General features: G+C 36.9%; 8 protein-coding genes and 1 pseudogene across 9 annotated transcripts; 5 read left to right on the plus strand and 4 right to left on the minus strand.

Moving 5' to 3' along the window:
- The first annotated feature begins 1,714 nt into the window (after positions 1 to 1,714).
- LOC117125936 lies at positions 1,715 to 2,182 on the plus strand. The gene has a single exon (XM_033272914.1). It carries the CDS (start codon positions 1,715 to 1,717, stop codon positions 2,180 to 2,182), a length of 468 nt encoding a protein of 155 aa, XP_033128805.1.
- A 439-nt stretch (positions 2,183 to 2,621) lies between these two features.
- LOC103872699 lies at positions 2,622 to 7,531 on the plus strand. Its single transcript, XM_009151129.3, is given in 3 exon segments — positions 2,622 to 4,749; positions 5,359 to 6,352; positions 6,355 to 7,531. Coding segments are annotated over 3 exon segments (1,566 nt in total). The 5' UTR covers positions 2,622 to 4,272; the 3' UTR covers positions 6,450 to 7,531.
- A 1,191-nt stretch (positions 7,532 to 8,722) lies between these two features.
- LOC103872700 (DDT domain-containing protein DDR4) lies at positions 8,723 to 13,620 on the plus strand. Of its 2 annotated transcripts, none has more exons than XM_009151131.3 (12): positions 8,723 to 9,459; positions 9,537 to 9,647; positions 10,168 to 10,254; positions 10,346 to 10,383; positions 10,461 to 10,542; positions 10,706 to 10,812; positions 10,894 to 11,050; positions 11,650 to 11,742; positions 11,825 to 11,948; positions 12,088 to 12,130; positions 12,230 to 12,424; positions 12,506 to 13,620. In XM_009151131.3, the coding sequence occupies exons 1-12, from the start codon at positions 9,043 to 9,045 to the stop codon at positions 13,296 to 13,298; spliced, it is 2,247 nt and encodes a 748-aa protein (XP_009149379.1). In that variant the 5' UTR covers positions 8,723 to 9,042; the 3' UTR covers positions 13,299 to 13,620. The 2 variants fall into 2 exon arrangements, with proteins under 2 accessions (XP_009149379.1, XP_009149378.1); XM_009151130.3 differs by having other exon boundaries at positions 8,725 to 9,459; positions 12,500 to 13,618.
- LOC103872702 (germin-like protein subfamily T member 2) lies at positions 13,314 to 16,115 on the minus strand. The gene has a single exon (XM_033274193.1). It carries the CDS (start codon positions 16,059 to 16,061, stop codon positions 15,417 to 15,419), a length of 645 nt encoding a protein of 214 aa, XP_033130084.1. The 5' UTR covers positions 16,062 to 16,115; the 3' UTR covers positions 13,314 to 15,416.
- LOC108872206 (transcription factor MYB35) lies at positions 14,263 to 15,140 on the plus strand. The gene is given in 5 exon segments (XM_018659587.2): positions 14,263 to 14,286; positions 14,288 to 14,377; positions 14,379 to 14,681; positions 14,684 to 14,759; positions 14,762 to 15,140. Coding segments are annotated over 5 exon segments (642 nt in total). The 3' UTR covers positions 14,911 to 15,140.
- A 102-nt stretch (positions 16,116 to 16,217) lies between the features above and the next one.
- LOC103872703 (probable myosin-binding protein 5) lies at positions 16,218 to 18,344 on the minus strand. Its single transcript, XM_009151133.3, has 2 exons — positions 16,935 to 18,344; positions 16,218 to 16,861 (listed from the first exon to the last, which is right to left on the minus strand). Exons 1-2 carry the CDS (start codon positions 18,289 to 18,291, stop codon positions 16,662 to 16,664), a joined length of 1,557 nt encoding a protein of 518 aa, XP_009149381.2. The 5' UTR covers positions 18,292 to 18,344; the 3' UTR covers positions 16,218 to 16,661.
- Positions 18,345 to 19,792: 1,448 nt separating this feature from the next.
- On the minus strand, positions 19,793 to 25,187 carry LOC103872705 (annotated as a pseudogene).
- Positions 25,188 to 25,483: 296 nt separating this feature from the next.
- LOC103872706 lies at positions 25,484 to 26,157 on the plus strand. Its single transcript, XM_009151134.2, has one exon. The coding sequence runs from the start codon at positions 25,746 to 25,748 to the stop codon at positions 26,001 to 26,003; it is 258 nt and encodes an 85-aa protein (XP_009149382.1). The 5' UTR covers positions 25,484 to 25,745; the 3' UTR covers positions 26,004 to 26,157.
- Positions 26,158 to 26,241: 84 nt separating this feature from the next.
- Positions 26,242 to 27,864, minus strand: LOC103872707 (two-component response regulator ARR7). The gene is made up of 5 exons (XM_009151135.3): positions 27,477 to 27,864; positions 27,302 to 27,378; positions 26,990 to 27,067; positions 26,824 to 26,894; positions 26,242 to 26,726 (listed from the first exon to the last, which is right to left on the minus strand). Exons 1-5 carry the CDS (start codon positions 27,622 to 27,624, stop codon positions 26,459 to 26,461), a joined length of 642 nt encoding a protein of 213 aa, XP_009149383.1. The 5' UTR covers positions 27,625 to 27,864; the 3' UTR covers positions 26,242 to 26,458.
- Positions 27,865 to 27,921: the final 57 nt, after the last annotated feature.

The raw sequence follows: 27,921 nt of genomic DNA on the forward strand, positions 1-27,921 counted from the left end.
TGTCCTTTTGGTTGACCATTGATCAACACTTTATATTGTACCGATGTAATGCAAGCCATTATCCGAGTTGAGGGTTTATTTTGTGATTTATCTTTAGTTGAAGGGTTTAATTACTAAAACCCCTATTTTGAATTATCATTTGTTTGGGGTATGTATTTAGGCTGGTTCCCGTGACGCCAGCTAACACGGCATGTAGTTAAATCAAATCACTAAAATTACACTGTAGAATGTTCTTCTAGAAACTCAGCGGACATGAAATAAAGAAAAAGTATACAGGTGAATGGTGCCATTTTCATTGCAATTTATTATCATGAAAGAAATAATTTGTGTAAATGTTTTTTTTTTTGAAACTTGGATTTTCTTGAAATAAATATAGTACTATTTATTTAAACTTTAAATAGAAATAGAAATAGAAATATAATAAGAATATATATTGTTACTTTTCTGAATAATTTTTGCTAATTTTGTATTTTCTGAAAAAAATAGAGAATAATGAAGGTTAGTGTCATTTTAATTTAAACCAAAAATATTTATTAAAAATGATAATATGATCTCAGAATTCTTTTCATTATTTTTTTTTGGTTTATAATATCATTTTCAATATATAATCATATAAATATTTCATATAAAGTAGTTTTTATTAAACTCTCTCTGTATCTTTCAGAGAGAGAGTCAGTTTCTTTGGTCCTGGCAGTTGTGGCCGGTGTTTTATCCTCTCCGTTGGGGATTAGGTTCCGACATCTGTTGCTTATTTAGAACAGGATGGTCGGCTTTTGGCTCTGGTGGTAGGCGTTCTTTTCTGGCGTTCCCACCGGCTCTTGGCTCCGGCAACACTTTCTTTATCCTTCATTGAGGTTGCTGGCTCTTGTCTCCGATGATCTACCTTCTTCTCCGGTGGATTGATTAGATCTTTTCCGGGATTTCCTGGTTTTCTTGTTCTTCGCTTCTTCGTTTCACTTTGTTCCAATCGATTCCGGCCTCTTCAATTGATTGCTTCTTCCTCCCCGCTGATAGTGTAGCTGCGTCTTCGAGCTTATCCTAATCATTAAAGGCGCATGATGTTCTCGTAGGATAATCGATTGAATCGAGGTTGGTTGTAGGTCGTTGGAACTCTCCTTCTGTAGCGAAGACAATTTTCTCTATGCTTTCACTTCTCCTTTTGAGTTGCCGGCGACTCCTTTGGTCTGGTTTCTGTTCCGGTTTGTCCGGTGAAACGCCAATTAGAGTTTGGTCAGAGACTCTCTAGAGGTGAAAGTGGTTGTGTCTTGGTTATTGTATGAAGTTGCCTCGACGGTTCCTCTTTCTCGGCGTCCTGTTCCGGTGTGTCTGGTGGACGTTCGGAGAGTTGTTCCGGTGGTGATTTCCTCGCCGTGAAAACGTGTCGTCTCTCCCTGCATGTGTCCCTTTCTCGATTCGGCGCACAACGCGTAGGAAGTTGGTGAGGCATGGACCGTTTTCCTCTGGGTTAGGGTTTTGTTTGGGCTTTCGTTGGATCTTTTATTTTTTTGTTCGGTTTTAGTTTGGCTGAGCCTTTGATCTCTTTATTGTACTTTTTGTTCCGTTGGGCTTTTGCCTTGTAAAGATGTTCAGTGAAAAAAAAATAGTTTTTATTATAGTTTTGGTAGATTTCCTTTTCCCAATCGGTTTAGAAACTTGTATATATAATGTTATATCATCGATAACATCTGATTCTCAAATTGAATATCGGCAAGGGATGACGAGGAGGATGGCAGGATTCGGCGAGGAAGAAAGTGGGATCTCAGACAGTGAGATCATAGAGGGTTTTCTGCGGCCAAAGATTGAAGGAGAAGCAGTGGCGATTCCGGGATTGATAGTGGAATTGGGGGAGGAGTTGTACACTCGAGAGCCATGGCTCCTTCCGCAGACAGCCCATCCCATCCTTAACCCTCGAGAGTGGCTCTACTTGGGGAATCCGAATCGAAATAATTTCCCCGTTGAAGGAGTTGATCACGAAGGGTGTTGGGTTCGCATTGGAAGTGCCATCTTGATCCGATCCGAGGAGACTGATGAAATAATTGGGGGAACGTCGAGATTCAGATATCGCTTCAGGAACAAGGGGGACAAACATGCTCTGAGGTGGAGTAATTGGTTCATGAAAGAGTTTCGTCTCTTTAACCCAACCCCTCATGTTATTTGCAAGATTACTGAAAAGCTGTCCTAAGATTAATTTGTTTCTGTTTTAATATTTTTATTTATGCAATGGACTCACATTCCATTCCATTCCTTGTGTTTCATTCGAATTTTAATAAATCAAATAAGTTTTCTGAATGTGCTAATGAAAACCTGTGCTAAGATAAATTTGTTTCATCTTTCTTTTTTTTAATCCATGTGCAAGCTTGTGAATGTATTGAGTACTACTCTTCTTGTGAGTAGGTGTTGTAATCCGTCTTGCTCATTCAACACTTGATATTGTTCTATTCTGTCTGTTTTTTTTTACTTTAACTTGCAGATGTTTCGGGTGAAGGACCCTAAGGCTAGTCTTGAATGATCTTCTCTCCTAAGTTACATATTACATATTTTTCCCCTAAGTGAACTATTGCATATTGCATATATGCCTTCTTTCCTTTCGTTTGTAAAGTCCCCAGGGGAAACTACACGTTCTATGTTTGATTTGTCCAGATTGCTGGAAAGGCTTGATTTCTCTGAGATGAAATTCAGCTTCTACTTCCTGGGCTACGAGGTAGAGATTTGTTCTGTGACCCTTGCTTAGTTTAACTCTTCACGTGGATCTTACAGAAACAAAATGTGGAACTTTGCAGTTTGCAAAAAAATATTAGAGCACTTGAAATTACGCAATGGATTGAACTGCTTAACTAAAAGTTGTTGTAAAGTGAAGCTAAATTACTAGTTTTAGAATTATTTTTGTTTGCTTTTCTGCATCACTTGGACGAAAACAGATACTTCTCTTGATCCTTGCTGGTATAGTTAATAAGCTGGGTTTGACTAATATACTATGCTACAGGATACTTCAACGGATCCAACTGAGAGGCTGAACCAGATTTAGGCAAATGGAATAGTCGAAGCACAATTCCTTTGTATGACTAATTACTAATTACTAAAATCCCTTCAAAATACTCTCTTCTGCCTCGATTTCTTATTCTTTCTCACCGTGAAGAGAAGTGCGTTCTCAGTCGTTCCGATGACTGCTTTTGTGAAGACAAGTGTCTCCTCCGTGCAATCGGCGGCTTCTCATCGTGAAGTCAGCCTCCGGCAAGACTTACAGCCAGTTAGCGGCGGAGACAGGACTCAAACGCCGCACTTCCTGGGAATCGGTCTCTCTCTCTCTCTTCCCCGCAAAGTTTGATTCTTATCTCCCCATTCCGTCTCCTCCCGCACGTGCCATCCATGTGGTCGTAGCGTGCAAAACGCGAAGCTTGAGACTCCACGTGGCTCTCTCCTTAACAAATGGGCCTAAGTATAAATGGTTCAAAGCCCAACAAAAGATGCAAACAAAAAGAGAGTTGGTCAAATAGAAAAAATCAAATATTCGTGTATGCCAGTTTGAGCCAAGAGGTAGAAAATGATTTTAGCTTTGCTTTCTTCTCCGACTCAAAACACGGCGGAATCACTGGTACATCAGTGGTGAGACAAGCAGTTGAAGAGTTGCTCAACATGTTTAGTTCACCTTTGGAAACTCAGCCACACTCAGGCTGTTTTGTTGGACGTGGTGAGTCTCTCAACAGGTGGTTGCTTCAGTCTTATGTTGAGAGGATGCATTAATTTGCTGTGAGTGTTTCTTTAGCTTTTTCTTTTAGCCAATTGCAACTTATGAAGTGTTTAGCTTGGGTCATAAGTTAAGGGAAAGACTTGGACTCTCTCTCCAGTCATTTGTCTTCTGCTTAATTTTCAGTTGTAATCTTCCTCTTGCAATAATATATCTGAGATTATATTAAGAGAGTGGAACAAGCAATCAGGCTTTAATCATACACACTTGTGTCGGGATTATTACTTGACCCCATGCCATGTCCGCCATTTATAGCTAATCTAATTGTCGTTTACTAACATTTTTCACTTTTAAAAAATATTTATCTGCATTACTAAAACACTATTTTATTTTATATCATTTTTTTGGTTTTTCCAAACATCATATGATAAATGATAAATCCACCACCACCATTACTTTATTATACACGTACACACACAGAGAGAGAGAAGAAAAAAAATCAAATTCGTGCATGTCAGTTTGCGCCAAGAGGTAGAAAACGATTCTAGCTTTTGTTTTATTCACCGGCTTAAAACACACGGCGGAAGATGGTGGCAGAGATTCTGAGAACGAAATGGATGGCTATGACGGCGAGCATATGGATCCAGTGCACGTTAGGAGGTTCTTACACCTTCGGAATCTACTCGGCGATCTTGAAATCATCTCAATCATACGACCAATCAACCCTTGACACAGTCTCTGTCTTCAAAGACATTGGTGGTAACGTCGGCGTTTTGTCTGGACTTGTGTACACCGCAGCCACCTTCAATCGCCGTCGCCCTGACGGACGGGGAGGTAGAGGAGGTCCGTGGGTGGTGATCCTGATCGGAGCGGTTTTGTCCTTCACCGGTTATTTCCTTATCTGGGCATCCGTGACCGGTTTGATTAGAAAACCGCCGGTTCCGGTTATGTGTCTGTTTATGTTCATAGCGGCTCAGTCTTTAACGTTTCTTAATACAGCCAACGTTGTTAGCTCCCTTGAGAATTTCGCCGACTATGGCGGCACTGCCGTCGGAATAATGAAGGTAGTTAAAGTCTATATCAAATTTTCTTTGGTTAGAGTTGATTTCCCGGCAACTGTTAAGTCTTAGGCCCACTTTAGACATTTAATAGTAGGCATAGGTATACAATATGTAATTGTAACCGACATGCGAACCGAACTGAAAAATCTATGTCATAAATGCCCGAACAGATCTTATAGGGCGATATGTCGAATGTTATGCGAATCTGACCAAAGCTCAAATAGATATACGAAAAACTTAAAATAATATCCGAAATTTTTGAATTAGCAAAACAAAAGTTTCTAAACTTAGTTAATATTTAGAACATTCATTTTGTTGACAAAAAAAAAAAAAGAACATTCATTTTTATTTTTATTTTGATCCAGCTGTAAAAGTATCCAACTAGTAAATATTATTAAGCCAACAAGAAATGAGTTCAGATCAAAAATACGAACTATATCCAAACTCGAAGTATCATTCATCTCAACCCGTATGAAATACAAAAAAAAAACCTAAATGGAGTCTAAAAGGATGTACCCGAAAGTCCACAAACTTTTTTTTAAAAAGCATTATGCCAGAACGCTTATGCCTATTTCGAACCTTAAGTCTATGCCTTTGGTTTGCTCTTTGCAGGGCTTTGTTGGTCTAAGTGGAGCAATGTTAATACAACTCTATGAAACAATATGCCCTGGAGATCCAGAGAGTTTCGTTCTTCTACTTGCAATAGTACCTTCACTCCTCTCTGTATTGGTGATGCCACTAGTCAGGATATACGAGACCAGCACGGTCGATGAGAAGAAGCATTTAGATGGTTTATCAACTTTGTCTATAATCATTGCAGCTTACCTTATGGTCATTATCATTGTGAAGGGCATTCTTGGTTTACCATCATGGGCCAATACCGTCACGCTTGTAGTTCTACTCATCCTCCTTGCCTCGCCTCTACTGATTGCCATAAGAGCACGCCGAGACAATATCGAGAAACCATGTTATTCTCCTCTTGTAGACAACCTAGAAGCAACAACCTCTGGTGAGAGCTTGGTGGTGGTTGAAGATAAAAGCTTGAATCTCGTACAAGCTATGCGTAATCTAGACTTCTGGTTACTGTTTCTTGTGATGGTATGTGGAATGGGATCAGGGATTTCGACGATAAACAACATCAGACAAATAGGTGAGTCTCTTAGATACTCTAACGTGGAGATAAACGCATTGCTGTCTTTGTGGAACATATGGAACTTTATTGGTCGGTTTGGAGCTGGTTATGTTTCGGATGCATTGCTACATAAAAAAGGATGGCCACGTCCTTTGCTAATGGCTACAACTCTCGGAGCCATGACCATAGGACATCTAATCATAGCCTCTGGTTTTGAAGGAAATCTATACCCTGGTTCGATTATGGTAGGAATATGTTATGGCTCACAATGGTCGTTAATGCCGACGATAACGTCAGAGTTGTTCGGGGTTAAGCATATGGGAACAATATATAACACAATTTCGATTGCTAGTCCTATGGGTTCGTATATCTTCTCGGTGAGATTGATTGGTTATATTTATGATAAGACCATTATTGGAGAAGGTAACACGTGTTATGGTCCTCATTGTTTCCGGTTGTCCTTTGTGATTATTGCATGGCTTTCCTCGGGTTTCTTGTCTCGTGTGTGTTGGTGTTCCGGACAAATAAGCTTTATCAACAGATCTTCGAGAAGAGGTTGCATCGTAGATAAAAGACTTACGACTTGTGAATTATTCAGGTACATAATGTTGTACAGTGCCATTTGTGTTTGTATCTACATCTTATTATTTAAATTTGTAATAAATTGTTGAATACATTGTGAAAATACAAGTACATATGTATTTATTTGAGTGAGGTTCTTTGTTTTTCATGTAGAATTTTATGTGTTAGTTAAATGAATGTAAGCCCTAAATTAGTCTATGGAGTTTATAAGTTGTGTGACATAAATGTAAGAACCAATGTCAAGATCTTACACAATTAATGTCGAGCCACGATAGAGATGAGTGTAGCAGCAACGACGATTTGGTGAACCCTGCAAACGGAATCAATCCGTCGAGAGAAAGAAAGAGACGCGGAATATCCAACACGTGTCTCATAAGAGCCGTGCTTTGTGGAGCTTAATTAAGAGACATTCCTTCTCTAATTACATAGGTAATAATCTGCGCCTTGCGTGGAATGTGATTATTAGTTTCGTTATTTTTTAATAAAGAGACATTAATCCGTTTAATCTGGATATCGGTTCGGTTTTAGGTTATTTTTTTTTGTTTTTAATCTCCTAAAATATAACTATCATTTTAAATTAATATTTATTTGGTTTGTTCGGTTAAAATGTTTGATGTTTTTGTTTTTTTCTCTGTAATAATCAAAAATTACTATTATTTGTTTGTTTTCATGTTATGAATCTTAGATAGTCGTAATGTCGAACCAATGGTTTCATATTATAGTTTCTAAACGGATAGTAGTTAAAAAAAGAAAAGAAAATTATTAAAACAAATCATTTTACTACAATTTGGTCGATAGTGAAAGAAACATTAAAAAATAATATTTTAACTTCCAAAAAGTTAGATATTTCAGTTGTGGTAAATACTTAGATATAAGGTGCTCACGTCAATGTGCATATGTATGTGTATGTAAAATTATATAAAGATGGTTGATAAATATATAAATATATTGTTAATTAATATTAAATGACATTTTTTCAAAATAATACATGAAAAATAAAATTCTTAAAATGAAATTATTTTAAAACAAAAATATTGTAAAATTTATATAAACTATAATATATAACTTATATATAATTCTTTACAATATGTATATATATATATGCATATAATGGATCAAATTGGATATTCGTTCCTATAAATATTAATATTTGTGATTTGTTTTTTTTACGGATATTGTATTTTAATATTTGATTTGCTTCGTAGAGTAACGAATATCATGATTTTTCGGTTCGACCCAAAATGGATAACGAATCGAATCAAAATTTATGAATAATTTGTTAAGTTCTATCCGTAAACACTAAAAATAAGGTAAAGAAGAACCATTCATGTGAATTTTATATTAAAAAACATAAAATACATAGTGTGAATATATTTATGTAGAGTTTGACTGAGAAGCTCTTAACATGTGACATGTGTTTATTTTAGTGCAAACGCATTTATTACAGTGCTTTTGCAAATGACATGTATCCAGTTTAGTGTGAACGTATTTATTATAATGTTTCTATTTAATATATAAGAGACTTTTAAAAAAAAAAATCATACAAACATTTAAAAAACCCCATTAACAACTGCGTTAATACTGCTCTTAGTTTATCTCGTTGGACTTAGTTAAAAGGTCATTAAAGATCATCCTTGCCACTGAGAGATCATTTGCTTTACGTATTAATCATGTAGCCTTTTAATGAGGTACTTCATTTGTCAAAAATCATGCTAATCGTATCTAGTTAAATTTCCCAAATCAATAGTTATTTATGTAACAGAGAGTTACTTTTACTTTCAAAGCAGTATTAATTCACTAAGATTTAATGAAATTGTTGTTTTTACTAATCATAATACTCGTGGTTTTTTATATCACTTACAAAATTGTGTTATTCAGAAATATATTCACGCTTCTTAAAGTTCTGATAGGTTCATTTATCAGCCTATATACTCTCCTCTTTTTTTTAACTCAAGAATTGCTAGTTGTTTTTGGTCAAATTTGCTATAATTTTTTTTTGGTCAAAAAATTTGCTATAATTTTTTAATATACATATTTAACTCAAGAATTGCTCTAATTGCTTTTGGTCAAATTTGCAATAAATGATTTAATATACATTATAAACTCAAGATTGCTCTAATTGTTTTTGGTCAAATTTGCTATAAAATTTTAAAAATATATATTACAGAGATTACATAATTGAAGGCACATCATCAATCTAAAATCCTCTTTCCCTTTTCTTGTCTTAATAAAAAAACTTCATATAAATATCTCGAGAGCCCTAGCCTTGTTTACCCCTATTTCTCCTCTCTTGTGTGTGTTTTCACTCGCTGAGTCGTTTTCTCTCTGATCAATTCAGAGATATTTGACAAATTATTTACCATCTTTTTTATTTTCCGCAGATTGTCTCCATCTTCTTCTCTCTCCATACCCCAAAACGACAACGTTTGCATCCAACGCCAGTCGAGGCTTTTCTCCGTCGTCCTTCGTCTTTCGTTTAACCGATTTGGATTGGGATTTGGATTTCGATTTCCCCCACAAATCTCAAAATTAACTTACCGCTCTCTCGATAAAATCAAAAACCCTAATTTCGATCTCTCTCAATGGGTTCCTCCTCCGATCTCGTCGTCCCTGACTCCGGCGACCACCGCTCTCCCGCCGACGATACCCAAATTCCCGCGGAGGAGACCGCATCGCTCAGGAGAACGAGGCCGTCGCGCGCCTGCACTGTGAGGGCGCAGCAGCGGCTTCAAGAGCAGCAGGCGGCGGAGAGAAAGCTCAGGCCGCCTAAGAAGGAGTATAAACGGGAGCATCGACAAAAGGAGGAGGTGGAGGAGGAAGACGATCGAGAGGAGGAGGAGGAGGATGAGGACGGAGACGATGATGTTGAGAGGCAATGCGGTGGAGGGAGTTCGGGTAAAATCGTTACTTCTCTTGTCCAGCCACCGGAGCCTTCGCAGATGCCGCGGTGGAATCTTAGGTCCATGTGGGAACTTGCTTCCGTCCTCAACTTCTTGCATGTAAGCTCTCTCTCTACTCTGAGTTTTGTGTCTTCGTTACTCACTCTCAAAGTTTGTTCCTTTGTTGGATGGTGAAGGTTTTTAGGCCGCTTTTGAAGATCAATGCGGAGTTTTCAGCTGAGGAGTTTGAAACGGCTTTGCTGAATCCTAACGATACTTTGAGTGACATTCATATTCCTCTTCTAAAGGTTGCTGCTTTGGCTTTCTCTTGTTGTCTTATTGATGCTTTCCTAAGTCTTGTTGGTTTGCTTTGGTGTCTGTCATTATTAACTTCAATGTACTTCGAAGAGTTTGTCTCATTGACGTGAGGGTAACTCGTTGTGATACCAGCGTGATTCAGTGTGCTCTCTTAACCTAGTGTAGGATGTTATTAGTATAATAATTAGTGATATAAAACCTTTTGTTAGCGTATTGAATGATCAGATTCTGTTAAAGATTTTGTTTTATGTTTTTGTCTAGCTTCCCTCGTAGACACCTTATAGGCTTGTGCTACTCAGTTTAGGATCGCTAATTTCTCTGAAACGCTTTCTTGAGTCACTTTTGAGTTCCCTGATTGAAGTCCTTGATCATTGTCTTTTGAATGATATCATGATTTGTAATTGTTGTGCATAGCTCATTGGATATATTCTTTACTACCATAAATGTCGAAAATGCTCATCAGTTTCTCTCTGTAAGCAATATACTAATTATCTCTTTTCAATTTTGCAGGCCATTCCTCCTGTAACTCGAATGGCCCTCACTCGTGATACCTGGGTCACTGTCTTGTGCAGGAAAATAAGAGATTGCTGGCACTGGGTAATGATTTCTGAACAGCTTTAGTCTGATATTGAAAGTTCATTTTTTGCATTATTTCATGTTCTGAAATGACCTTCACCTACTTGTTTAGGTCGCAGAAGGGGACCTTCCTATTGTTGCCTCGCAAGGGTGAGTTGTTATAATTTTCTGAATCTCATGGTAACTGATTAGGAAGCATTTATGAGCTTCTCTTCTTAATCTTGTAGGCGGGAGATTGAAGCGTACAAATATCTTGATCCAGCCGTTCGTGTGGTGATTTTGAAAGCTTTATGTGATATTCGTGTTGAGGTATTGTTGCTGCTGTTTATAAAATGAATTTCCTTTTGTTTTTCTCCGTAAATGTACATTTTATGATGCTCTCTATTAAGCTCTAGAGCTCGCTGATGCGATGCTAATGACACCAGATCGTTATAACACTTGCAATTTCAATGGGTTTTGTGAATTTCCGCAGCAAGAGGACATCAGGAGCTACATTGATAACTCTGTTAAAACTGGTGTTCATCTGTCAACTTTTCGCAAAGACCGCGTTGGGGGTGATTCGCATGGAGTTAATTTTTGGTATGTTGCAAATAAAAAAGACCTAAATAAGACTCCCTTATTTGCATATTTATGATTGCATCTTTATGTTTCTTATTTAAGGTATGAGGATGATCCCTTAGTTGGTCACCGTTTATATCGGGAAATAAGGAAGGCAGAGGTGGTTAAGGTCAAAACGAAGGGTTCCAAGATTCTTCCTAACGTAACTTACCAATGGGAAACTGTTGCAACAAATTTCGATGAATTCCAAGATGTTTCGGTAAGTCTCTACTGTGATCAATTATTCTAAATTGCTCAGGATACTTCCAAATGGTTATCTTCTCGCAGTGAAATATGGTTGCTTGGCTCTAATGTGATTGTGATGGTTAGATAGCTTGATGGTAGTGTTATCTATGAACTCAAATTAATCTTCTTTACTAGTGGAGTTTTACAGATGCTAAACATGGGAATTATACTCCATAATATGTTGAAAAAGTATATTTGGAGAATCAGTTATTTTCAGAGAATGGATGTAACTTTCTTCCCAAAGATTAGTACTCAATAGAACGTGGTGCATATCTTTTGAGTGCTTGTAAATAACGTGGTGCATATCGTTGATCTCTTTGGTGATTGTGAGTGATTGAGTTAAAGATAATCGCATTGCTAAGAACTGGCTTAGAGATCGTTCTGGGGCAATGTTGTTGCAGTTTCATGGACTGGAGACCCTATGCTATTCTGTTGAAACTTATATTGCTCTCTTATGTTTTGACTGCCAATTGATGCTTTGCTTCTCTTAAGGACTGCACTATTATAATAGACAATAGGTATAACTTTCTATGTCTTTACTGCTGATTGAGATGCTTTGTGTCTGTTTTGCAGGAAAAACTTAATTCAAGTAGTAGTAGAACTGAAGTTTCTCTGGGGAAGAAGTTAACGAGAGATATGCTTCCTGAGATAGAAAAAGAACACAAGGTTCCAATTTGCTCTCTATTACTGAATTCACGATACTTCTTATCTATCGCATCCTTTATAATTTGTTTTTTTTATGTGTCAGAGGAAAGAGAAGTTGTTGAAAAAGCAACATAGACAGGCTCTTCTCCTTGATAACTATTTGGTTACTGACGGTGTTGGTGGTGGTCGTTCTCTCCGTGATAGGAAGCCAGTTAGATACACTTTTGGTAAGGTTATGACCTTGTTGGGAATTCATGATTTCCCCCCGTGCTTGTATTTGTTTTTCCATTTTTGCCTGATGAGAAACATCCATCTTGTTTCTACTGTGGGTTGAAGAGCCTTACTAATCGTTTACTATTATTGCAGATGATTATGATAGGTCGATAAACGAAGCTATCAAAATAACAACGTACGTCTTGAGTGTCGCTTTCATTGAACCATCTCTGCTGTTAGTTATCTTTAACATGTTATTTGGTGACTACTACTTATTTTGATAATACTATCTCAGGAACCAACATCCATCACAAGAACCTTTTCTCCACAGAAGAGAATCAGCTAGATTGGACTCTCTTGTGAATGGCAGATCAACAACAAGTTCAAGTCATCCTACTGACCCTGTGAACGGTACAGCATCTGGTAGCTCTTCTGATTTTGCTGATGGTGATGAGTTCGATGAGCAGAGAGATGAATCCTTGGACAGAAGGCAAGACGCAGTGAATTTTTCTATTCCCCTTTTGAAAATTTTAACTCGAACTAACTGAGTACAATGTCGTGACAGTAACAGGCGCAGACAACGGCCCCAGCGGTATTCAGCAACGGACTTTGTTGAAACAGACAATCATGTAGAATCTGGAAGCGATGACGACATTGTTGGGGAAGCAGTTTATGATGAAGAATATCTGAGGAAGCGTAAACAGAAGACGTTTTCTAGTGGTTCTGAGGGAGAGGAAGAGAAAGGAGATGAAGAGTACAAATGGGATGAAGACAATGCCGAGTACGAGGAAGAAGAAGAAGAGGAGGAAGATTCTCCAAGTGCTAGCGAAGAAGATAGTGATGAACCCCGAAGGGTTAGGAAAATGCCGCGGAGAGAAACCAAGTTAAGATCAAAGTCAAATGGTTTCCGGCCAGGCCTGAGGCGTAGCAAAAGAGCCACAAGAATCGATTACCAACAGTATGAGCTCTCGGAATCAGACAATGAAGCAGCAGGAGCGGCAAAACGTAAGCGATTGGTTGAGCCAGATCCAGATGAAGATTCTGATGAATCAGGGAATGGGGATTTCACAATGGGAAGTGAGGACTCTGAAGAAAATGGAAATGACCCAGAAACAAATTCTGCTGAAGAAGAAGTGGAGGAGGAGGAAGAAGAAGAGCCCAGAGAAGTCAATGATAATGCCGGGACAGCAAATGGTACAGAGAATAATCAACTGAACAAGTCAAATGGCACAGACCAAGAAGAAGTTGAGGGTGTATTAGGCAAAAGGCATTTCCTCGACCTAAACGAGCTTGCTCCTGTGTCCGGTTTTGATGATGGTCCAAGTACAGTGTTGAAGGATGATGATAAGACCGACAGTTCATAGACAGACCTCTCTCTGTTTTTTTTTCTGGCATAAACACCTTCCAGAGAAAAGTTAAAACGGTAAGAGATACTTCATTGGCTGTTTCTGCACTCAGTTATATCTGCCTTGTTGTTTCAAAGTTAATTTCGGCTGAGATAAGTGAAGTGGGGAATGTTGGAGAGGCCTAAGGAGAGGTATGTGTACTAGAATTAGGTTAGTCATTATTTTGCTTACCCTGAAAGAGAAACAATGAAGGTGAACCAGAGATTCCTAAGAACTGTTTAATGTTATGGAACTATTATTAATGTACAATTAATTTTGTCTAAGTTTTGTTGAGAACATGTTCAAGGTCTCTTTGATTTTGATAAAACGACGCAGCTTTGAGGCTTTGCTGAATGTGATTATTATGGTCCATGAGCAAATCCATCAAAAGATGAGAATCTTGTTGCGTTGTCCCGTGTCGCTTTTGTGTGCTTAAGCCCATTTCTAGTTACCATTAAAATTTTAAAAAGGATTTTAGAGCAAATCCAGCTTATACATGTTTAGCAGGGTGAGTATGCACAAACTTGTGGTTATCATCATAGAAGTCTCATGATTGATCTTGTTGTTACTATTACTAAAGAAATTTCTCTGTCAATCACTAAAAGGTTTTCTAAGTATTAGTATTAGACTCTTAGCCAAAAGAAATCAAGCGCTAAATTTTATTACATCTAACCTCAACAATTACACTAAAAATTGTTATAAATATCAATTAGGAAACATTTGGATAAAATGATAAAATCTAACGAATTGTTTGATATAAAGAACTTGGAACTAAAGATGTGGCAAAGTAAAGAAAAGTAATATTTATTTATAGATAATAATTAAAGAATCATGCATATGTAATTTAAGATATGTGAATGAATTTTCATTGCTCTCTTGCCACACACGCTTCTTAGACCTCAAAACCCATTCCGCCTAATCCCTTCCTTCTTCACAAGTGAAGATGATCTGGAACACAAAACTAAAGAAAGAAACTGTCCCAAATGGGGATAGGTCATGTCACACACCGTCCTTTTTCTCTTGTACTTGCTGAATATGGCAACATCAATGGTGGTGGAATCCTAAACCCTAAACCCTAATCCCTTGAATCATACCGCATCTCTTAGACATAATCACTCGCTCAACGAAGATTCTCATCAACAACAACCTGGTGATTCAGGAGATCTCATGTTTCATCTGCAAGCAATCAAGCTTATGACCGAGTCATCAAACCAAGTCAAGCCCGTCTCTAACTTTATGTATGCCTCTTCGTCTTCTTCTAATTCATCTCCTCCAGTATTTTCCTCAACTTGTTCAACCATAGCTCAAGAGAGTTCAGAGGTTAACTTCACCTGGTCTGAGTTTCTTTTTGACCAAGAAACCTTCCATTCCATGAAATTCAAGAGAATCATCTTGATCAAGAACTAGACAACTTTTTCGGTAACGAGTTCGCAGGTAGCAGCAAGCTAATATAGCTAATACACCAACTCAAGCTCAGATCGAACTAGAGTACTCTTTGAGCAATGGGTTTGTTGAATCCATTATATATAAAGAAAAAGAGTTGTTCTTAGTACTATTTTCTAGCTATTTGGAGCATCCTTTCTATTTATAGTCTATCTCTCTTCCTCTCCTCAAACTGCTAAATAAAGAAATAATCTAAAGACCCGAAACAAGTGCTTCCTGCAAATCTTTGATTTTTTTAAAAATTATTATTACAAATTAAATTTAGAAAGGTCTGATCATAAACATGAGTCTCTGACTGTAAGTTAGTCTTTTCAAAATAGATTTATTCAGGGAAACAGAACTATTTACTTAGCCTCAAGAGTTTTAGTTTAAGAGATTCAAATATACAATCTCAAAGAAACAGACAACTTGTTAAGGCATGAGTTCTCTGAATTAATGTCAACAGCTGAAATGAAGATCTTCACAAGAAAGATTATAATAGAGAAGAGAAACTAGAAATAGATGAAACTTATTAATGTTTAGTTTCAGATTTACTCATATTATTATATTATTTTAATTTATTATTCATACTTATTTTTATTACATTAGCATATCAGATTATTGCTATAGAATCAATTGAGAAATATCGTTTTCAGAAAACATAAAACAAAAGACTCAAACAGCAAACTTGGACTTGAGATTGTTCACAGTTGCATCATCAGTCCTAAACGTTTTGGTTAAAACCGCGTTTGGAATCTCAGGCACTGAACCAAACAAAGTGCTAGGCAGAACCACTGCTCCTGGAAGCTGACTATTAAAAGCGGTTATCAAACGCGCTTTACCTTCACCAGCGTTCCATTGGAAATGAACCAAACCTCTAGGGACAACAAACATCTCTCCAGCATTGATAACCTTCGAGAACAAAGTGTTGTTCGTTGTCAAGAACCCTACAAAGACCGAACCTTCGATCACAACTCCTGCTTCGCTTGCACGCGGGTGCGAGTGAGGAGGGTTCACACCTCCCGGAGCGAACTCAACGTTGTTCATTGATAGTCCTAAAGTGTTTAGACCCGGAAACGTTAATACGTTAGCGGGGGAAATGGCTACGCCGTTAGGATTTGAGGTGTTTAGAGGACCGCCTAAGCCGGAGAAGAAGAAGTCAGATGCTGAGACTAATGATTTGCATGGGAAGCCGTTTATGGAAGGAGAAGCTCTGAGATCTCCAACGCAGTAGTCTTGTAAAGGGTCAGGGTCAGATGAGAATGATGGGACCACGAAGAGACAGAGAGTTAGAAGGATAGATGTGAAAAGAGAAGCCATTGCTATTGAGAATGATGAAAACAGAGCATCCTCTGTTTTGTAATATATAGTGTTTATTCTTGGTCTTTCGGTAAAAATCTCTTTTGACTTGTTCTTTTTTTTTGTAAGTCTGCTTTCTAAAGTTTTTAATTGATTGTGTTGTAAGAATATTTCAAATTTAATGGCGAAACTATCTTTGTCTTCTCTGCTTAGTCATAAAATACATTATGGTTTCAAGATTGAGCTAATGTCTTTAAGTTAAAGAGGAAAAGTCCAGATAAGTTTTCAGTACTCAACTGAAATTCATTGGTTAAAATGATTAGTTGGTAAGAATCTAAACATGTTATGTTTAATTAACATTTTGGTCAGGTCAAGTCTATATGAGTTTGTTCAAGTGACATTTTCATTAAAAAAAAACATTTTTAAAATAGTAAAAACAATTAACCGGCGTCAGGAGTTGCAGAATCAATTCTAAGAAAGATTCAACCAATTGAAGTAAAAAAACAATAAAGGCAGAGAAAAGCTTTGCTGTAATATATAATTTCAGTATACAGATTTTGATACAAGGATGTTGTTTTGTATTTCTTCTGATGATAGAAGAAAGCAAGTAAAAAAAAGATTTCATGATTCTGATGGCATTTCAATGAAACTACGAAGCATATGCAGATTTTGAGATATCTGATATAGGATTGCTTCACCTTCACTAACATCTAATACATCTGAAATTTGCTGCAACAATTCACCTTTTGATTCAATAGCACTTAGTCTCTCTGTAATCTCTGTAATCTCCTTCACTAACACAGCTTTTCTGCTTCCATCTTCTGTAACAAAAACATACAAGATTCAACCTAAACATTTTGAAAAAAATAAACATATAACCGATGAATATGTTACCTCTTTCTTCCTCTATGATCCCATCATTGTTGGCTTTAGGCTCCTCAGCTGAATCTTGCTTGTGTTCCAAGTCTTCTTCACCATTTGAAGAACAAACAGGCAAATCCAAGACCAGTTTAGTTTCATCAAGAAACTCTTCTGGTTCTCTTCCTTGGCCGTCTTCTTCTTCTCTCAACAGTCCATATCTCAATCTATAAGCTTCAATTTCAGCCTCAAGCTCTTTCATATCCTCTTCTCTCTTAACCAACAAACCATTCATAGACTGCAAAGCCTCCTGATCATATTCCGCTTGCTCGTCCATCATTCTCTGATACTGCAATGCCTCCATTTGAACCGCTGCTTTCTCCGCTTGTAGCCTCGTGATCATAGCCATCGCGTTGTTTGCCGCAACAGCTGAAGCACTCCTCTCTTCATCTAACTCCATATACAAATCCATCAGTGACTTGCGGTCCAATCTAACCTGTCTTTTTAAATGATGAAGTATTGAATCTCCATCCAAAACTTCGCTCTCTGCGCCATTTTGATCAATCAAAGACTTCTTCATTGATCTAACAGACCATCTTGGACTGTTCAGAGCTGAATCAGAGAGTGGTAGCCCAAAGAACCTATTGTTGTTCCCTCCTTTTACAAAACTCGGTGTTCTATCATCAACCGTGTCCCCCAAGGCACCTTTGGTGTCTTCCTCCTCAGGCAACTCTGAGTATTTGATTTGAGACAAGTCCAAAGTTCTTTGGTTGAATGAAACTCTAGGAGAAGGACTAGGACCAGCAAAGAAAGATTGATTGTTATTATTCTTTGGTTTTTCGGTTTTGATCTTCAACAACTCTCCACAACAAGAACAATGTTGCTGCTGCTGAAACCTATTGTTAGTTCTGTGGAAGTTTTCGTCCTTCTTCGAACCCGCAACCGGAAACGCTAGCTGAAGCTCGCGTTCATCTATAAGAAGCTCGAGATCCTTATGCAAGATTCCAATAAGAGACTTGTAAGTATCAACGTCTGATTCTTTCTCGGTTGCGAAAGAGAGGAGGCATCCTTCGCACATGTGTTTGATCTCAGAGAGTTTCTTGTGGACATGACAGTAAGCTAGAGAAGAGATGTTCCTCTTGTGGGAGTCGCAGATGGAGTCGTTGTAATAGAAGTCAGGGTTCGTTTTGACAAGAACATGGTCAAGCCTAGTGCAGAGGAGACAAGGGGTTCTGAGGTTGAAGAACCTGGCGAATTGGTTGGAGAAGAACGCGAGGAGGCCGTCGATGAAGAGGAGGATGATGATGATCCATTCAAGGATAGCGTAGATGAAGAAGTGTGGGAATGTTCCAAGTTCTTCTTCTATGAAGTTCTTGAAGGAACGGTTAGACATTGTTGTGATTGCAAGAAAAGATAGAATCAATCAATCACAGAGAAAACTGAAATAGGAGCAAGAATAGAGAAGATGATCTTAGAAGGCCACACATGAAGATTGAGATGATGGTGGCAGAAGAAGAAGAAAAGACAAAACAGAGGTTTATGACATTTATTATTTAGTATTCTATTTTTGGAAATAGAATTTGAATTTTTAAGGTTGAAGGCCAAAAATACCTGAAATAACGGTTAATCGCAGATAAAAATGGAGTAACATTTCTGCTTTTTGGATTTTTCAGAGATAGTATCCATTAATGGGGTCTTAGATGTTTATCGCTAATCATTCGTTTAAAGCACATATATGGCTTAATTACTCCTAATTATCACCATCTAGGGAAAGAAAACAAAAAATCAAAGTGGCGCATGAAACTGGCAACCTTATACTATTATCATTTCATTAAAGGTGATGAACCACATACATTCATTTTAGCTTCTTTTTTTTTTTTTGAAACAACATATTTTAGCTTATCTACAAAAGATAAGAAAAAAAGCATTAAAACACCTCACGAATCACCAGCAATTGATTGAGATGAGCCACTTGAGAATCAAGACTTGTTTTTAACTTACATACCATAAAACAAAATACATAGAACAGAGTTTTACAAACAAACAATACGAACATGGATGATGAAGAACCCTAATCACAGTTCCTCCATCTCTAAAGGCCTTCCTCCGTTATTTATTTATTTATTTTTATTTTTTTGCCTTCCTCTGTTATTGTTCTTTTCATTCCCCTGATTTTTTTTTCTCAGACAAAGTAAGGCCTAAAGAAAGAAACAAAGGTCTTGTAGGTTCACCTTGACTTTTAGGTCTAAGCAACTCTGATAATGCTATCTCCGTCACTGAAGCTTGGCAGCATTGTGCAGCCAAATTTCTTGCGTTGGATTGTTCGTTAAGATTAAAGGACATAGAAAAGTTGAGAGAAAGCGGAGCAGGGATGATTGCAGCATCTGTGTTTTGATTGAATGCACGATTTTCTACCGTCACTGAAAGAACACCATTCATATCTGTGTTTATGGTCAACTTGGTTGCTTACCGTACTCTTATCATGTTTGTCTCGTATATATAAAGAAGATTGTGGTGCGATTCAATGCTGATGGTATGCAGTGGAAGGCTGGAAGCTCACTCCAACTCAAAGAGAGGTTTAGACTTTTTTTTAAGTCAAGTAGAGTGTTGTGTGACTTGTTAACTGATATGTCTATTTTAAAAGAGAAACTAATGTTTTCTATTACAAACCCTTATGCAAGAATAAGGGGCTCCCTTATTTCAATAAAAAATTGCAGTGATGTTTGGTAAATTGAAGTTGCTATAAACTATCCATCTAATGTTTAAGCAAACATGAAATTTTATTGAATACTCCTCGAATCAAATAAACTCTACAACGATTGTGGTAGACAAATAGTCATAAAACAACAGATGAGAGAGAGAAACAATAACTCTACACTGGTTAAAAAAATCTTAAACCAGATAAGAAAAAGAATGGGTTAATGATGGGGTTGGTGTTTGAACGTCTTTAACCAGTTGTTGAGTCGCTCCATAGCTGACAAGTCCACTTTCTTGGGAAAATTAGGGTAAGTAACAGCTTTAGGTACCGGTCCCACCATCACTCGAAGCTTAAGCCCAGCTTCACAATAACCACTTCACAATAACCAGATTGTGAGGTTATAAAATAATGAACTCCTGGTTCCGTAAGTCTAACAAGATCGTGTCCTGTCTTGTACACAGCTACAGGAGACGTTGGATCGCAGGTTATGAACTCTAGATCACCGTTGATTTTGTAGACGTTGTTGACTTCGTTGGCGTATTCAAAAAGCAGACCATCTCCAACACGAAACTGTTTCTCCTCACTCCACTTGTTATAAAAGTCGCTATCGTAGACTTTCCATCCTTTCGAGTCTCCAACCTTGTAGGTCTTTCCGACAGGAAGAATCTTGCTAGGCTGTGGTGGAGGAACCGGACGTGACGGGTCATGGTGACAAGAACTTTGAGTTTCTGTCCCAATATGCACTGAGCTTGGTTTGAGCTTGGTTTGAGGTGATGAAGTAGTGGAAACCTGGTTCCGTGAGAACCACGACATCGTGTCCTGTGTTGTAAATGGCTTTAGGAGAAGAATAGTCGCATAACTCATATTCTAAAGCGCCGGAGACATGAATCACGTCGTTGATGTTGGGATCGTATTCGAAGACAAGAGAATCTCCCACGTGGAACTCCTTATAGTCTGTCTCGGCCCAAGAGTAGTAGACGTCGTCCTTAGCAGTCCATCCCTCAGAGTCTCCGACTTTATATTCCCTCGCTGAGCAGCAGCCGGAGAGAACCGTGAAGCTCATCATCATCGCAAACACGAAGCTGAAGATTCTTCTTGTTCTGTTCGCCATTATCTATAGAAAGAAGAACAAGAAAGATAACAAAGTAAGATCGAAGAGAGAGAGTTTTGGAAGCAAATCTTGAACTAGCTAAATGAGAAAGCGTTGATGAATGTGTGAATGAAACAAAATAGAATACTGCAACCCTCCTTTTATAAGGTTTCACGGATGCTATTTTTTCCTTTTTAAAGTTTCCTTTTCTACATTATTTCCTTTTTAATGATATAAACCATTTAACTTAGATTCATCTCTAATCTAGATAAGTAAAGAATTACGTTTAAAATTCTCTAATCCTTTTCTGATCAGGTTCGTTTACGATTCTAGTTTATCTAATTTCATCAAAATCTTATTCTTGGTTCACAAGAAACAATTTTTGATATGTATTTTCTCCTTTCTGGAACTAGTAAATACTTTAGTTCTGTTGTTTCCTTTTAGAGAATGACGGGCCAAGTTTCATGAAAAAGTATTGTGGGGTTTTCTATATTTGATACTAGGGTCGGCCCGCCCCACGGGCGGGATTTCATATTTAATTTTGATATACTTTTAATTATACTAATGGTATTATTTTACTGGTTGTTCTGATTATAATTTGCAAGAAATACCTAAAGGTTGAAACTCATAGGTTATATATTTTTTGTGATCTAAGTTATTATTTTTTGTATGACTTTGTGGTTTGTGTTTTAGGTTTGCGTTTGTAAGAGATATGTATGATACTTATTTTTGTCTTTTGAATTTTTTTAGGTGAGATATATTTTGCTTGTTTACAATAGTTGTTTCTATATTAAAGAGTTGTGGCTTTGATACGCTGTGAGGACTTCAAATGGTATTTATGTTGTTTGGTTTGTAAAATGATTCTATATTCGGTGAGTTATTTGTGGTTTGTAATATTTTGGGTCCAGAAGGATTAGATTGTGGATAATATTTTTGTGTATGTTATAAGAGTAATTACTTTTTATGTTGAAATCATAGTTTTTCGACATGCTATTTGAGTGTAAATGGTGATTATTTGAAGTTTCATTTCTTATCAAAAGTAGAATGTTATATTGAATGCAAAGAAGGTAGTAAAGTAAAGCTATCAAAATAAGAAAACATTGTAACTGGAAAGTAGTAATAACAACCACTACATCGATTTTATAGATTATTGAGATGACACTGTCTTGGTGGCATTATAAGAGATCATATTAGTTCCATAACATTTATTTTCATTATGGAGACATCATTTGAGTTATCTCCAGCATTTGTCAGCTCCAGGAATGTCGGTTTGCGGTTCATGGCAATCCATAAATTTTATGCATTCCTTATGTTCTCTTGTGCATAGCAAAATTATGGTATAGAGATAGTTACTTATACCACAATTGTTGTTTGCCAATTAGCAAAGATCTTTTAGTACTTGTTGTGGGTTTATTTCAATGTCAAAATTGTTTTTTTCCTAATATTAATTCTTGTTTAGATTAAGTAAAGATTTTCTTAATTACTCTCATACACTGAGTTTTACTATCATTGATATGAACTGAACGGTTTTGGGATATTTTAAATCATCTATGTTACAATTAAAATAAAATAAAAACGAAGAAAAATACACTGGTTAAATGTTTAATCATATGTTTAAAGAGAATCCTGGTGAACGGTTATTAACTTTAGTTGATTAATGGTAATTTTATGTTTGTGTTTTGGTGAGATTTGGTCTAGCTGATTTTACAAAGGGAGTTATTCAGGTTCTCATTTTGTGAAAATATGTTCCATAGAACTATTTTGTATATTTTGGGATGTGTTGTCACATGCTATATGAACATCTTTTCAAATTTCTTTAGTTTGAGATGTCTTGGAGGAAGAGTAAGTTGTAGAAGATGTGAGATAAGGTGTGGAATGTTTTCGAGAAGCGTTGCAGTGAGCGAAGGAAGAGAGAGTAATGCTGTGTGTTTCTAATACTTAAATGTTGTATAATCATATACCAACGCTAATTTTTCTGAGAAAGTATACAAAAAGTGTTGTTGGTTTGAAAAGTGAAAATATTAAGTGGGATATTGGCACGTAGTGTTCAGTGACCTCACCACATATGGGTTTAACTCACAGTTGTTGTTTTGGTTACGGTGGTGGTTACGTTAACCAAAAAGATTGAACATATAAGGTAGATTGATAAATAACAAAGTTTAAAATTTTCAAAAGTGCACATTACTAAGAATCTGTAGAACCTAATAATAATTTATATTTTAAAAATATCAAAGGATGCAACAAACACATGTAAAGATAATGGTGGACTAAGTGTCCAAACCCTTGGATTAAGCATGGTATAAGAGTGGGTGGTTTCTTGTTAGTGATTCACTGATAATACTAAGCTTTACGGGCCTTCTTGGTTGGGTTGCTTATTGTTGAACCTTGTGTATCAGCACGATTATCACCTGCGGAAGTCTGCTGTGCAGTGACTAATGTTGGCTGCATCGACTATTTTGGTCCAAACGTACTATCATCAGGTGTAAGGGAATGCTTGGCAATTGAGTTGGGTTCACCTAGAGGGCTCTCAAAAGAAGCAAATGTTTCATATCATCTCCAGGACTGTTATCCACACCCTGTTCACAGCCAACCAAACCTCTTAGTCCCAATTAGATAAGGAGAATGAAGATAATGCTGTAAAAAACTACAGCCAGCAATATAAGACATATGTACATAAAGTTTCTAAATACATCACCTAGCTCAGGTTTGTTTTGTCCTGTCCAAGGAACTCCTCCAACGTTCATCTAAAAACTGGTACAGAAACAAAAAAAAGTTTAGTTAGTGTTCTGTGTGATGAATAAAACATAGTTCTGAGAACTTTGGCGAGTTTTATATAACCTCCGGTGATGATTGATAGAGGTAAAAGAGATTTCTATTAATTTGCTTAGCTTGCCAACTATCCAAACCAGCTTGGATTGCAGTAACATGGTTCGCAATGATACCTACATTCTCGTGTAAATGTCTTAACCGACCAATCAACTCCTCCAAACAATTGATATTTTCTGTAAGAAACCAATGCTTCGTGGAACATTTTTCTTTCACTCTTGGAAATACTTGTTCTGCATGTGGAATCACCTGAGATTCATGTAAATGTTCAAACTCAAGAGTAGGTTCATGAAACAAAAAAGTTAATACAAAGACAATGAGAGAATGCGGAGAGTGTTCTATAAGCTTAAGGCTTGATGATATATATATATAGCTTTACCTGCACTGCAAGTTGAGATGCAAATTTGGGAACCTTCTATCATCCAACATCTGTTTCTTCATAGCAAATCCAGCTATCGTCCAAAAAGAAAATGATGTGTCATATGAAGCCAACAAACAACTAATAAAAAAAGCTTCTAATAAAAATGATGATGTGTCACCACCTTTCTTCAGAGCTTCCCAGAAACGGAGGAGGCGATGATGACCAAGATCTGAGAACAAAGGCCCGGCTTCAGATCGGACATCTATAGCTGGGAGGTTGCCATGACTCTTTGATCTTCGCAGGAATCTATGGAGAAGAAGAGTGTATAATAATAAATAATAATAGGATTCATCACCCGCCTAACATTCCTCACCTCCCATAAATGGATTTATCGGTTTGAATAGATTGGTAAGATAAACTTCGAGAGTAGTGATGTTAACCTTTTATACTGAGATCTCCACCGCCTTGGAAGAACGAAGCAGACAATAAATATAGATCGTGGGTGATTGAATCAATGGAGAATTTAAGAAGATGAATGTGAAACTGGTAAAATTTTGGATAGGAAGAAGAAGATGAATCAAACCCCCAGAGTTGGAGCCGATATCGCGACGGCGAAGAATGATGAAATAGAAAACGACGTGTTTCCATATGCCTAGTTTCTCTTATTTGGAATGGGCTTTACCAAGCTTTATTAAAGAAATGTGTGCAATCAAAAGCCCAAAACAATTTAAACTTGATTAAATGAAACGGTGCACTTTGCATAACGGGACACGTGTCAACTGTACGGAAGCCGATTTTATGACGTGGCGCTGACGTGGCTTCAGCAGGAGAGACCAAACCATACTTTATATATAAAGATGTTGGACGTGGTTCAAATTCACCAAACCGAACGAGTGAAGAAAGCTCGGTGTGATTCCGGTTCAATGTATCTTATTAGTTGAAACAATTGCGGTTTGGTTAAGTTCTGTCTCGTCTCTCCCACACCGTGTTTGGTTTAGTCACACAAACCCTCTCCAAGCCCTAGAGTTTTACAGGCAAGCTGGTGCTATCATCAATTGCAATTGATCCATCTGGGGAATAAGTTCTCGATTAGAGAAATCAGCTGAAGTAGTAAGGTTGTTAACATATTATATTTATATATACAGATTGTCAGCTTAGAGACTAATGAAAAAGAGTCTAATTTCAAGTTTTGCTGGAGAGTAATTTGCCTTGGAGCTTATGAGTTATGACAGTTCATAGTTGCACTCCTATTCAGAGAGCCATATGACACCGTTTTTGACTGTTGTCCAACCAAATCACAATTGGATCAAGCCCGGCTTAGATTCTCGTAAACCGGAAAACAGAGCAATTTTTTATCGTTACTATTTTCAAACTTCTCCTCGATTTTGAAATCTCTCTCTATTTAAAAAAATTGGTATTTATTTGTTCTGGAAGAAATTAAAAAACCACTTTGGATAAGTCAAATATTTGACTATAAGGGTGGGTCTTGCTTGAGGCGAATTTGAAGAAGCTTCCTCAATAGGGTACATGCATGATTCTCTATAATACTATATGAGTAAGACTAGCATTCTTCCACGAGAAATTATTTATATTAGAATAGAATAATGTTTAATCTTCCAGAAGATTGCTGACAATTAGAAATAAATCATTCAAGAAGAAGCAAAATAAACGAAGTCATTGTTGTTCACGGACACAAGGTTTGACCGCAGAACACGCGTTCTTTTAATGTATGAAATCGTTTGCGTATTTAAACACAACCGAGAAAATGAGAGACATTCACAATACAAACCTGAAGATCAAATTTCCTTTAGTTTGTGTAAAATACAAAAAACAATACATCTTTGTGATATAAAGCTTTAGAGAGGATATATAATGAACGGATCATCGTGGGCTGACCAGTGGGACAATAGCGCCAAAGGAGGTCGAATTGGCGGTGGTGCCGTTGTCAAAAGTAGCGGAGGTGGAGCTGCATCGAACTCGAACACTGCTAAGTACAAGGAGAAACTGGGACAGGGTCTAGACAAGACAAAAGCTGTAGCTTCTTCTGGTTTTAAGAAACTCAAGACTGGCTCTGCCATGGGTTTTCGTTGGGTGAAAGACAAGTATCACAAAACCACAAACAAACATTAAAAAATTTCAGTCTTCTTGTATATTTTGAAATATTTCGCTTGGCTTTCTTTGATCAAGTATTTTGTTTAGCTTGTTTGATTTAGATGTTTTGTGTTATATGGTAAGATTGTATGAACTTAAATGTATTCATGTTATTAAAATGATTTTTTGTATTTCTATTTTTCCATTTAGAATTTTAGATTTTCTCTAATAGAATATGATTTTTGTAGTCATTTTGATATTAAACTTATGTTATTAGTGAAACATTTTTAAATGGTTGTTATTATGGAACCAAACAAATTTTTTAAGAACTTCCCCCCTTTTATGTTAAGCAACAAAACATGAGTTGTGTCATGTGTGATGACTCTCAACACTGTCTTTGTATTAACCCAAAAACAAAATCTAAAGAACAAAAACAAAAACAGAGATGAGGAATATTAACAGACATTAGCTAAGGTCTTGGCTCTATATATATTTCAAAGGAGTGAAGAAAACTTGTCATCTTCTGATTTCATCCGTTTTGAAGATGGAAAGTCCTTGGCAGCAGATTCATCATGAGTTGATGATGATGATGGTGATGGTGATGATGCATCATCGATGTATTCTGCAAATTTTCTCTTGTTAGAATGGCTTAAGGTTTTGCAATCCTCTGCTTCATTTCTCATTATAAGTTCTTTTATTCGCTTTACATCAGCTAGTTTCACCGGTTTTAACAGAAAATCCTCTGCTCCTTCTCTCAGACATCTGAAACGAAAAACAAAATAAGCCACATAGGTTAGATCACAGTGAGACAAAAAAATGATCTACTTTGTAATTATTACATATTTACAGAAACACTTACTGTTCTATACGAGGTAAGATGTTCTCAGATGACATAATCACAACTGGTATTTCTCTGAAGACAGAAGATTCCTACACATATCAATGGTATTTGTATGAGCATTAGATAAGATTTATTTAAAGAGTTTTCTCAGATTGATAAAATCAAAACATATTATTATTATTACCTTAATCTTCTTGAGAAGATCATATCCCGTTAGTCCTGGCATTGAGTAATCCGTCACTATCAAATTCACCTTCAAATCCTGTTATAAGAAATGTCACACAGAATTGTTTATGAAACACTTCAACAAAAATCAGATCTTAATTACTACCAAAACAATTACTAATAAATAAGGTCTTGTATTTTTCATTGTAAAAATATAAATAAGGTCTTGTTATTATTATTTTCCTGACAAGAAGAAAAGAGCAAAAGTTGCAAAGGTCTATCATAGTTAGAGGATCTATCAGTAACCAAACAGATTTGTAAAGAGAGTTACCTTAAGACCAGAAGCTCCTTTATCTCCATCTAAGCCAAGGTACTGCAAAGCCCTAGCCCCACTCTCTACAGTAGTCACTGAAATAACAAATAAGGTTTTTATTTAGGCAAGAGAACGACACCACACATCAGAGAAGGGAAGACATAGAGAGAGTGAGACTCATATTGGTATATACCTTTACAGGCTGAGATTCTCAGCAATCTCTCAATGACTTTACGATCCACAATACTATCATCGACGGCAAGAACATGTAACTCTGGTGAAGTAACTGACATATCTCCACCGGCTGGGATCTCCATCCTCATGACCTCACCAACTGCCATTGTTAACTCAGAAAAGAGATGAAGACTAGTTGTAATAAAACGAAGAGGAAGCTTTGGATTAAAGGGAAAGAAAAAACTCAGAAATCAATGTGATGTGATGGAGTAAGAAGAAGTAGAAAGAAAAGTTAGGTTAGGTGACATAAATATAAAGAGGTGGGGTTGGAGTAGAGAGATTCGGAAAGATCGGATTTTGCTGGTGAGATCTTTGAAGAGGAAACAAAATCTTACATTGGGTCAAGTGTGATGTTGTGTGTTGGAACTTGTCAGATTTTTTAAATATGTTTTGTAGTAATAATA

This window comes from Brassica rapa, chromosome A06, assembly GCF_000309985.2.
Source record: "Brassica rapa cultivar Chiifu-401-42 chromosome A06, CAAS_Brap_v3.01, whole genome shotgun sequence".
NCBI classification, from domain to species: domain Eukaryota; kingdom Viridiplantae; phylum Streptophyta; class Magnoliopsida; order Brassicales; family Brassicaceae; genus Brassica; species Brassica rapa.